Source organism: Pteropus alecto, unplaced genomic scaffold (genome assembly GCF_000325575.1).
Source record: "Pteropus alecto unplaced genomic scaffold, ASM32557v1 scaffold61, whole genome shotgun sequence".
Lineage (NCBI taxonomy): Eukaryota > Metazoa > Chordata > Mammalia > Chiroptera > Pteropodidae > Pteropus > Pteropus alecto.
In genome coordinates this window covers 15,177,488-15,190,012 of record NW_006434835.1, presented here as the reverse complement: position 1 = coordinate 15,190,012, position 12,525 = coordinate 15,177,488, and the positions used below count along the sequence as shown (strand labels likewise).

The following is a 12,525-nucleotide window of genomic DNA, read 5'->3' as shown; positions in this document are numbered from 1 at the left end:
CATAGAGTAGGAAACTCTGTCAGGTGTCAGGGAGGTAAGAAGCTGTGGGTTTTAATGAAGTGTTGAGATACCCTGTTAATTGATTCGTTGAAGAAACTGGGTCATCTGTCTTGTAGCATTTCTCATAGACTGCATTTTTGATGATTGTGTGTCCCCATGATTTCCTTTGTGTCCTACATTTTTTTGTTTTAATTGAAAGATATAGAGGTTTGATCAGACTCAAGTGTGAGCTTTTGGGCAAGATTACTTCATCAGTGAATTTGTTTTCTGTGCTTTTTCTTACATGTTACCGTGACATTGAAAGTTGGAAAGCTAGATGGCTCACTAGATACAGATTTCGATAATCTAAAGAAAGATCTTAGATAATATGTTTGGTCAAACTGTTATCCGGTTTGTCTTCACTTCAAAATCACCTGCAATGTAAAACAAATTTTTGGTAGTAAAAATTATAGTTTTATTTAAGTACTCAGTTCTGAGTTTTTTTCACAGGGTAATATTACTCTTTCAGGATAAAATTTCTTAATATTTTCTTAATTCTAGCATGATGTTTTTCTGAAGAAGATAATGGACTATGGATGAAATTATATTTCATTCAAACAAAGAAAAAGAAAATTGGATTGTGTTTTATAATGATGATGCTAAAGAATATAGATCACTATCTTTATTTGTAATGCAGAAACTGGTGGAGAAAAAGGAAATTGATTATATAAATGCACATTCTAGATAACTCTGGAGTCTTTAAGCTTCTATGATTAAATCTGTTCCTCCTATAGAGAGCTGGTACCTAGCACATAATAAGTGCAAAAATTTTGCCAAATGTAAATTGTTGATTGAGTACTAAAATTACTGCAATTCTCTGTTGTAACTGTGGACAAGTACAACTTCTAGTACTATGTGAAATGTGAAAAGAGTCAGGTGATAGCAGTTTTTTTTTTTTATGTGGTTTTTGAACTTCTTGGAGGAACACAAGTGACCAATATTCAAGTAGCACAAAAGTATGTATGCCCAGGCAAACATGACATGCCAGTGTGCTCAGAATGCAAGATCATTGCACACGTATATGGGTTGATGACATACAAGCCGTGCTAGGTCCCTCATTACCATGTTTATATCATTCAGATAGATTTAAATAAATATGGTTTCTTTATCTTCTTCATGTTCAAAGTTATAGTTTCTTTACCATCTCTAGCTCTATTTCGTTGTTTTTATTGTACCATAATTATTTTGGCTGGAGAATGAGATGTTTAATCTAATAAAATGTTCAGGTATTGAAGCCTGTCTCCACTTTTCAATTATCCACGGTAGAGACCACTTTAAATGTGGTCTCCCCCTGCTGTTTTAAACAGAGCTCACTGATCATAATTTAAACATTTTTTCATCTCTTAGAGATGTCACACTCTGATGCATTAGGGCTAATTGTGAGATTCTGGGTTGTTTGTCACTTCTTATAGTTTCGGGTTATTGTTTTTTCCGTTCTTGAGTTTTGCTCTTGGTGGTGGTGGTGGTGGTGATGGTGATGGGGTGTGTGTGTGTGTGTGTCCTTTATCACTGGTAGATGTGATGGCATTATCCGAGTGCCAGTCTCTACAGATCTCTCTTTGCTTCAGATTTACTTTTGATATGCCACTGACAGAGGAAACGTACCCAGACTTCTTAGTATTCTGTTTAAAGTAAGGATGTAAGTGGTTACCCATCTGTCATGAGAGAAGCACTTGAGCTTTCTTTCGTAGTATGACTGGCAGGTTTGGCTGTTGTGAGAATCCATTTTTTTCCTGGCTTTTGAGTTCTCAGCTAGGTCGTACTTAGTTGAAAAGGTTGAATAATAGCGTAGACAAAACTGAGATATAACACTGCGTTGTAACATCAAATGGTATTTGACCATTTATTCACTTTCTTCTCCCTACTAATTCTATTGCTTTCCAATTTATGAAATATGCCTTAGTGTGTTTCCATTTTTCTTCTTTTTATTTTGATCTTTCTGCTTTTTGTCTTTCCTTTTAGATTATTTTCCTATAATTTTCTCCCCTCTCCTTTTTTTATTCTATTTTTTTTTTGTTTGTCTTCTTTAGCATTTGAAATGACTTAACCAGTATTTGTACTTTTAGTTCGAAACATTTCTTAATTAGATTTTTCAGATCTCTCGTAAGAGAGTTTCTGTCCCCAGGTATCATTCATTTATAGAAATGGTTCCCTGTTGTGACCATTAGGGACTGTATCCTAGATTCAAAGGTAACATAGGTTAAGATTCTAAATACAGTACCAAAGATTTATAATCAGAGTACAGATTTTAATTATAAGCACGACCAAAACTCAATAATGTCAGAAACCCCCCAAATAATTCAGAGAACAAATTTACAGACTGTAAAGCCCATTTTATTAGATCATACTTAATTGTTAATTAGTTTAACAGTGATTTCTTTACTTTGTCTAATTCTGTTACTTGTTTTCTAAGAAACTTAGTCTCCTCTTATTCAAACCCCATCTGTCTTACACTAAAAGGTAGGAGGAGCAGGTGCTACTGTTTTGAAGGGCAGTCGAGCGGTATATATCAGGAAAGTTGTAAGAATGTTCATATGCATTGACTCAGTCTGCTTCTTGAGTTTATCCTAAGGAATTAAGCAGATGTGTACCCCAAGTTTTATGTATATTTGTTGTAACACCTGTTGTATATGAAAACTTGAAACAGCTTTAGTGTCCAAAAGTGAGAGCCCAGTTAAGTTTTGGGATACCTATATGATTGAATATAAAGCCTTTAAAAATATATTTCCGATCAGAATGAAAAACGTAATATAGTTTTAAACAAAAATTTATTATGCACATAGAAAAAGAAAGAAATATACCAAAATGAGAGCAGGTATTTTCTCTGAGGTGTAGCATAATCATGGTTTTATAATAATGATAATTTATATTATTTATGTTCTCACATGTTTTTGATGGACAACACTTTGAGTAGCCAGAGAAAATATGACTTGAGGTTCTCTCTGTTTTTACCCAGAACTGTTAGTTCTGACATTTCAATTGTTTGCTTTCTTGATGTTTCATTGACAGACTGTAGGGGACCAAACTTTGAAATTATAAACAAACAGTTTTACCTGTTCAAAATTTAGCCTCCTCTGCTCTTTTCTTTTAATGACCTGTCACTTCGTATTGATCCTGGCTGCTTTCTGATAACCGTTCTTCCTCTTGGTTAGACGGAAGTGACTGTTTAATTTGAATGAGTGATGCCCACGTTTACATTTCTCATATAACCAAAATGTTTTAGAACTGGAAGCAAATAAGAGATTAAGTTCTGAATCTGCATTTTACTAATAATAAAAATAAAAACACGCAAAAGCCCTGGGAGACTTGGAGACTCATCTAAGGTAATTCTGGCGGAGTCAGCACGGGAAGCCCAGGCATGCTGACGCCGATCCTCCAGCCTCACTCTGACCTAATGAGTGAGGTCGAAATATTCATGAGTTTAGGAAGAAAATACGCACTCGGATTTAGTTACATATAGATATTTATAAACATGCCTATGCGTAAACATGTTTTTGTAGGTTAGGTTGCTTAGTTGGTAGAAAGATGACAGGAGATGAGAGTCATTTGCCAGGGAAAGTTAACATATAAAAGAAAATGGTTTTCTATTTATAGACTTGAGTCTTTATTTTAAATAGCCCTGTCATCTTGCAAAAGTGTACGGTTGGTTGTGTGGGGAGGACAGAAGAGGAGTGGATAGTTGCATAGATGTAATGAGTAAAATCAGAGTCATTATCACCGGAAAAAAGCCAGTCTCTACAGATCTCTCTTTGCTTCAGATTTCCTTTTGATATGCCACTGACAAAGGAAACATACCCAGACTTCTTAGTATTCTGTTTAAAGTAAGGATGTAAGTGGTTACCCATCTGTCATGAGAGAAGCACTTGAGCTTTCTTTCGTAGTATGACTGGCAGGTTTGGCTGTTGTGAGAATCCATTTTTTTCCTGGCTTTTGAGTTCTCAGCTAGGTCGTACTTAGTTGAAAAGGTTGAATAATAGCGTAGACAAAACTGAGATATAACACTGCGTTGTAACATCAAATGGTATTTGACCATTTATTCACTTTCTTCTCCCTACTAATTCTATTGCTTTCCAATTTATGAAATATGCCTTAGTTCCGTTCCGTTTTTCTTCTTTTTATTTTGATCTTTCTGCTTTTTGTCTTTCCTTTTAGATTATTTTCCTATAATTTTCTCCCCTCTCCTTTTTTTATTCTATTTTTTTTTGTTTGTCTTCTTTAGCATTTGAAATGACTTAACCAGTATTTGTACTTTTAGTTCGAAACATTTCTTAATTAGATTTTTCAGATCTCTCGTAAGAGAGTTTCTGTCCCCAGGTATCATTCATTTATAGAAATGGTTCCCTGTTGTGACCATTAGGGACTGTATCCTAGATTCAAAGGTAACATAGGTTAAGATTCTAAATACAGTACCAAAGATTTATAATCAGAGTACAGATTTTAATTATAAGCACGACCAAAACTCAATAATGTCAGAAACCCCCCAAATAATTCAGAGAACAAATTTACAGACTGTAAAGCCCATTTTATTAGATCATACTTAATTGTTAATTAGTTTAACAGTGATTTCTTTACTTTGTCTAATTCTGTTACTTGTTTTCTAAGAAACTTAGTCTCCTCTTATTCAAACCCCATCTGTCTTACACTAAAAGGTAGGAGGAGCAGGTGCTACTGTTTTGAAGGACAGTCGAGCGGTATGTATCAGGAAAGTTGTAAGAATGTTCATATGCATTGACTCAGTCTGCTTCTTGAGTTTATCCTAAGGAATTAAGCAGATGTGTACCCCAAGTTTTATGTATATTTGTTGTAACACCTGTTGTATATGAAAACTTGAAACAGCTTTAGTGTCCAAAAGTGAGAGCCCAGTTAAGTTTTGGGATACCTATATGATTGAATATAAAGCCTTTAAAAATATATTTCCGATCAGAATGAAAAACGTAATATAGTTTTAAACAAAAATTTATTATGCACATAGAAAAAGAAAGAAATATACCAAAATGAGAGCAGGTATTTTCTCTGAGGTGTAGCATAATCATGGTTTTATAATAATGATAATTTATATTATTTATGTTCTCACATGTTTTTGATGGACAACACTTTGAGTAGCCAGAGAAAATATGACTTGAGGTTCTCTCTGTTTTTACCCAGAACTGTTAGTTCTGACATTTCAATTGTTTGCTTTCTTGATGTTTCATTGACAGACTGTAGGGGACCAAACTTTGAAATTATAAACAAACAGTTTTACCTGTTCAAAATTTAGCCTCCTCTGCTCTTTTCTTTTAATGACCTGTCACTTCGTATTGATCCTGGCTGCTTTCTGATAACCGTTCTTCCTCTTGGTTAGACGGAAGTGACTGTTTAATTTGAATGAGTGATGCCCACGTTTACATTTCTCATATAACCAAAATGTTTTAGAACTGGAAGCAAATAAGAGATTAAGTTCTGAATCTGCATTTTACTAATAATAAAAATAAAAACACGCAAAAGCCCTGGGAGACTTGGAGACTCATCTAAGGTAATTCTGGCGGAGTCAGCACGGGAAGCCCAGGCATGCTGACGCCGATCCTCCAGCCTCACTCTGACCTAATGAGTGAGGTCGAAATATTCATGAGTTTAGGAAGAAAATACGCACTCGGATTTAGTTACATATAGATATTTATAAACATGCCTATGCGTAAACATGTTTTTGTAGGTTAGGTTGCTTAGTTGGTAGAAAGATGACAGGAGATGAGAGTCATTTGCCAGGGAAAGTTAACATATAAAAGAAAATGGTTTTCTATTTATAGACTTGAGTCTTTATTTTAAATAGCCCTGTCGTCTTGCAAAAGTGTACGGTTGGTTGTGTGGGGAGGACAGAAGAGGAGTGGATAGTTGCATAGATGTAATGAGTAAAATCAGAGTCATTATCACCGGAAAAAAAAACCTGAAACGTAGGTGATAATGGTAGAATAGTAGTAGCATTATTTTGCCATTTCACAGAGGACTGTATTTTAAAGTTTGTACACATGTGTATTTAAGGGCTCGATTGTGGGTTTTTCACAAGGGAGAAAGCCTATATTTTCATCTAGAAACAACTAATGGGAAATTAGCATACTTCTTTCAGAGGTGTATAAATAGAATTACTGGGAAAATTCACCAGTAATCTGGGAAGTAATTTAGTCCCTAATGCCAGAAGGGTTAGGGCTTTAATTAGAGGATGAGTTTAATTCTTTGGATGTCTTTATTAAATTTTATTGTCTTATTTCTTTCGTAAGATATTTTTATCTATATGTAGTAAATCACACTAACTTAGATTCATTATTATGCTTCATTTAAGATAAAAAATTAGTAGTCACTTTTCAGTATTTTTCTTACAGATAGAAGCCTCATCTTAAAAAAAATACTTTCTTAACCCAGTACCACAAGAAGTAATGACTTCTAAATAAAGTAATTTCTTAACTATGCCTCTGGTTTTGGGGTCTACCTCCAGTTTTGGTGTCTGGCAGTATTTCTATTATTAAAATCAACCAACGTGTTTCTGCTGCTTCTCTTACTATTGTAATGTGGGCCTATTTAGTTATAGTTTTTTTCCTTGAATTAAAAAATGATTTTTTTACTACTTTGAATCTATCATATGACATAGTAACTCAGTGTAACTGAAAATAATACTTTTCTGAGGGGGGAAGTTTGTCATTTCACGATCTAGTCACTTCCTTCTATTGTTCTGAATGAGTTAGATATAGATTTGTTGGTGTGAGTGTATACACTTGTTTCTGTGATTGTGGAGTTGTACATATGTGCATTTATAGAGTTGGTAGCTAAAGTCTCTGATTTTCAATATTTCTACCATTAATGGCTACAAGTTAATAACTTGCTAGTTTATCTGTTTTGAATACACTGAGTGGCAACAGAAAACTTGACCTAACAGTGGCTTAAAACCATTGGGATTTATTTTTCTCATGTAAAAATAAGTCCCCAGGCTGGTAAGTTCAAAGGTGATACCATAACTTAGGATGTCATCAAAAACTCAGGTTCCGCCTGTCTTCCTGCTCTGCCATGTGGCTTTCCTCTTTAGGATCATAAGTGACTGTTCTACGCTAGACCTCATGTCCTCATTCCAAGCAGAATGAAGAAAGAGATGCCTCTATCAGGAAAACAAAAGCTTTTTCTGAAATCCACTCCAGAGTTACACTGTGCAAAAGAGGCTGTGAAGTCATTTTGTAAGTGGAGCACAGGGCCATTCCACACACAGTCAGGGTTCAACTAGTGAGTGAGAGGTGGAAAATAGATACTGAGTAGTAGGCACCTTTCAGTATCTGCCACATCCCATATTGACCCTTCATTTTGGTTCAGATTTAAGGGATGATTAATTTCCTCCTGTAAGAATAGCAGCCAGCTATTTAAAAATTAAGCCACTGTGCTCTTCACTCTTCAGAGGGCATCAGTTATTTACATAATCGGTAACGTCTTCAAAGCTGTGTATCTGCAGTCTTGAAATGTGGCCCAATTCTCTGTTTCTAACTGCCTGCAGGATGGTTCCACTTGGAAGTTTGCTGAATAGTTCAAATACAGTTATGTTCAAAGCTAGCTATCATTATCTTTATTTATTTCACTGAGGGTTGTGAGCATTTACCTAAAGATAAAAACTTAGAAAAATCCTAACTTTTTAAATTTCTTTATTTCCTAGTCTACGTTGCCATCAACTGCAGTCTTCTGCATTGAAATGTCTGGGAGTTCACCCCACCCCCAAATACTGTCACTGCTGTAATCCAGACTCTCCCTTCCTCATTTGGGCATTATTTACAAGGTTTTGTAGCCGATATCGCCAATCCTGTTCTTTCTCTTTTGTTCATTCTGCCAGTCATTAACAGTCTAATTTTCTTGAGACCTAGTTTCCTAAATATTTCTTCCCTAAAGAGTTCGTAAACCAAATCCACATTGCTTTCCTCTTTTAAAGTTTCATTCATACCTTACTTTTCTTGTTTAACCTTATTTACCTTTATTTTTCAGTATAAAGAATGTTCTCTTTGACACACTGCTTACCATCACTAATAGATACACTGTATAAATTTCTGTCATAGGGACTTTTATCCTTTTCTAATTGTGTCCCCAAACCCCTACTCTTAACCAGTTTTGACCTCATCTTTCCAAATCCTAGATTTCAAGGCTTAGCTTCTAAATTCCTTTCTTGACGATCTTGTCTATGTTCTAAACTCTTTTGAAGAAGTATGGTACAGTGGAATTTCTTTGGTGTCAGAAAAGCATGGGTTTAAATCTTGATTTAGCCACTTACTTTTAGCAAGTTAACCTTTCTAAGCTAGTTTCCTTATCTGTAAATTATAAATAATTATGTGCATACACGTGTGTGCACACACACAGCTTTTTATGAAAATAAAATGAGGTAATATTTAGTAAAGTATAGTAGTAGTTAGTATTAGGGATTGTTGCAGGAAAACAAAAGCTTAGAATAATATTATCTTAAACAAAGTTGAAGTTTATTTTTCTCTTATGTAGACGTCTAGGAGTAGGTAGTTCAGGGCTGATGTGCTAGTTTCATGTTCATCTGGGACTCAGCCTTCCTCTGTCTTTCTTTTGTGCCATTCTAGTGCATAATTTCTACATCAGAATTTAGAATACCACGTAGTACAAGGTGACTGCTGGAGCTCCAGCCATCATAGCTGCATTCTAGCTTAGTCAGCTGTCTTTAACCAGCCTTTCTGGAAGTCCCTTACAACTCTTCTGCTTATAGTTTCATTGGCCAGGACTTAGTTACATGACCAAAACTTATTAAAAGGAGGCTGTGAAGTTTAATCTTTTAGTTGGGTATGTTGCTGTACGAAGTGAAATTAGTGTTTTATTACTAAAGAAGGAGATAAGAATATTGGGTGGCTACAGGCAGACTCAGTCAGTTACTTATTGTGGTGCCTGGCAAATGGTGAGGCCTCTATCTTTTCTGTTGAAAGTAAGCTTAGCACCTAATTCTTCTTTGCTTCATGTGTATCTTATTTTTCCAGTTACATTGAAAGTTTCTTGGGGGATAAGGACCATGTATCATACTTACGTTCCAAAACACTTGGTAGAGTGCTTGGCACTTGGACCACGTAGTAAGAATTTGGGATGCGCAGTATTTGTTAAGTAATTGATTTTACTTTCCACTTTTCCACATACTTCTTTTAGCCTCTTGTTGGATATTTCCCTCCTGCATGAGTATTTAATACTTTTCCTTAAAGTACAAACTAGCAGCTCATGTGAGAGGATATACTGAAGATTTTCATTCTCTTGATAATCTCCTGCCTTCTAACGCCTTAAAAGTTACCCTGTGGAGTTGATAACCTAACATTTTATCCTCCTTTGATTAATGTGTTTTGAACTTTTTTTTTTTTTTCCTATACCTAGTGCTTTGGGGTAAATTCTCCCAGATTGAATCTAAAGAGTAGTGCACATATGTATATTACATAAGCCTATTACATATGTATCTCTAATATACTTGGTCTCTGTGAATATATAGAATATGACTTTTCAAAATGCTATGTTTGGAAAGGCTTCAGGGAATTATTTTTTTTGTGTGTATGTGCATATTTAATTCACCAATTTATTTGTAAGAAAGCTTATTAGTTTGAAAGGAAGTTTAGGTCACATTTCTTCGTCAAGTTGTTTTTGAGCTCTTAGATATTTTTCTTTTCTTCTCCGACTGTGGATGAGAAGAGAGGAATAAGTAACTGGAGAAAAGAAACTCCATGAAGATAAAGAAATAGCAGTATTATTTCTTTCCCATCTGCTTGGGTCAGAGTTTATGGAAAAATAGGATCTTATGGTATCAAAGTATCTTGTGATGGAAGAGTTATATGAGTTCTTTTTATTCTGCTCTGGAACACACAAGATGGAATATTTTAAACATGCCATATTCTTCCTCATAATTTATTTCTTTATGGGAATATATTACATCATTAGTACATAGATATACAAATATAATTCAATTTATTTCATACCCCATCACCAGTATGCTAATATATTGATACACTCAAACGTGCATATGCCTTATATAAACACATATATAAATGTTACAAGATAAAGATACACTGTTACAAATTTTTCTTAGAACAGACAGAATAAATAAATAAATTAAAAAGTTATATACCATTCAGTGAGTATACTCTAAAAGAGTAGGTGGATAGACACATGTGAGTGGTTATTTGTTTCTATGTTTAGGTAGAATCCTAAGTGGGTGGGAGAGAGGGGCCTCATTAACTCATAATCACACAGTGTTAATAAGAATGAGAATACATGTTAACTAAAAATCATAACTTTACGATGCTTTTAATGATACTTTTTGACCGGTATACAAATGACATAGAGCCTTTTGCAGAAAGTTGACATTTCTTTATAGTTTGACTTTATTTGGTTTTGTTCTCATAGATGTTTTCTCCCAGATGTCAGATTCCAATGGCTTAATGATATTTAGCAAGTTTGACCAGTTTCTGAAGGAAGTTCTGAAGCTCCCAACAGCTGTCTTTGAAGGGCCTTCTTTTGGTTACACAGAGCACTCAGTCCGCACCTGTTTTCCACAGCAGGTAAGGACGGTGTTACAGTACCCAGGGCTAGAGGAGCGCTCGTCCCTCCCCAACCTTTTGTCACATTTCACCAGATTACTTCAGTCTAGGGATACAGACTCTGAGTAGGGGAGTGAACAGAGCTTTAAGTCTGGGGGAGGGGCGGGGGGTGGTGGGTATATAAGGGGTTGAAAAAGACGGGGGATAAAAATTTACCTGAGAACTCTTTTGTGGGGGGAGAAGGGACGTCTCTTCTGATAACATTCAAAATATTTTAAATTACTAAAATGTAAAGAAAACTGTTCAAGATGTTTATATTATTGCTAATGGGCATATATTACTCTCCCTGAGTTCTTTAAACCATGAAATACAGGAATTTTGATATAAAACTCTATGCAATGCTGGATCATTGTTTCCTGAGCACTGAAGACAAGCGATGCTGTACGGCTCCTCATTGCCAGCTCAGATCTCTCAAGGATACACCGCCATTTTCATATAAAAGAAAAATAGATTCGGTTTTCTTTTTATTTGTGGGTGTCCTTTGGTGGTCCTTCCTGAGAGGTTGCTATGAGTGTGTTCCTAAGATCTTAACTATGCCTCGAAAGACTCGGAGCAGAGTGGAGACTGGCCATAGCATCCGTTGTTTCAGGTAGAGATGAGATAAAAGGAACTTCATATACACTTGGAAAGTTCTAGAAAGCAAGGAATTAAGAAAAAAATCTACAATAACACTGATGGGTGAAGGATTAATGGAAAGAAGCTATCAACATAGTCTGAATGTATTCTCCCCATAAAATATTTATTAATTACAAAGGAAACATAGTAATCTTCCAGTGAAGAAACTTGTTAGATGCCACTTTAACCAACTGATCAAATTCATATCACCAGTGAAAGGATAGGCTAATATCCCTGTCTCCTGGTAGGATGCACTGAGAATTACTCAGTATTACCCTATGGTGGTGCTCCCCAACCTTTTTGGCACCAGGGACAAGTGCTCCTATGAGAATCTAATGCCTGATGATCTGAGGTGGAGCTGAGGCGGTGATGCTAGCGCTGGGGGGTGGCTACAAATACAGACGAAGCTTCCCTCACTCACCTGTCGCTCACCTGCTGTGTGGCCCAGATCTTAGCAGGCCATGGACCGGTACTGGTCAGCAGCCTAGGGGTTGAGGACCCCCGCTGAAAATGGGATGCAGCCAATGATCCAGGGTTTTCTTTTGTTGTAAAGGACATTATTGGGACAATTGGAAAAATGTGAATAAAGTTTGTAGACTAAATAATCATATTCTGTTAGTGAATGTTAATTACCTGATATTGATATTTGTATTTAATTATGTTAGAGATTATCCTGGTTTTTAAGAAATACAGTCTGAGGTATTTAAAGGTAAAGGGCCATCTCTTCTGCAGTGTTAACATTTGAGGAATCTGGCTGGGTTAACAGTAAATGGGAATTTTTTTCGTCATCTTAGAACCTTTTGTAAAGTCTCAAGTTATTTAAAAAGCAAAAAGTTAAAATATAAAAGGACTAAATCTAAAGATTTGAGAACTGAAAGGACGCTATGCACTAGATCCTCCTGACCTGTGATACTTCGATTCACAAAAGAACCAAGAACAAAAACACATACACGCCCCTTTTTACATTAATAGTTAAGAATTCATATTTATCTGAATTGAGACTCTCAAACAGTTATTTTGTAATTTGTTTAGAGATTCTCAGCTTTAGCACTAAAGGTGGCACCTATATACTGGAGAGTTATTTGTAGTAACTTCTGAGATGTTTTTCCCAAATTTGTACAGACTTTGGCTGATTCTTTTTGTGGAAATTAGCCTCTTTACATTGCTTATTATTTCTCTTGGCATAAACGGCAGTATCAGCTTTGAGCATGTTAAAAACATCTCTGTGCTTCAATTTATTCTAAAAAAGCAGAGTTTGCTTCCCCTCCCCCTATCCTCGCCCAGC

At 35.5% G+C, this 12,525-nt stretch overlaps 1 protein-coding gene across 12 annotated transcripts in view; it reads left to right on the top strand.

Moving 5' to 3' along the window:
- DTNB (dystrobrevin beta) overlaps window positions 1-12,525 on the top strand; it is a 158,963-nt gene that overhangs the window by 17,337 nt on the left and 129,101 nt on the right. For all 12 annotated transcript variants that reach the window (XM_025045711.1, XM_025045710.1, XM_025045717.1 and 9 more), the window contains exon 5: window positions 10,432-10,586. In XM_025045711.1, coding sequence (XP_024901479.1) covers window positions 10,432-10,586 — 155 coding nt within the window. The remainder of the gene's footprint in view (window positions 1-10,431; window positions 10,587-12,525) is intronic.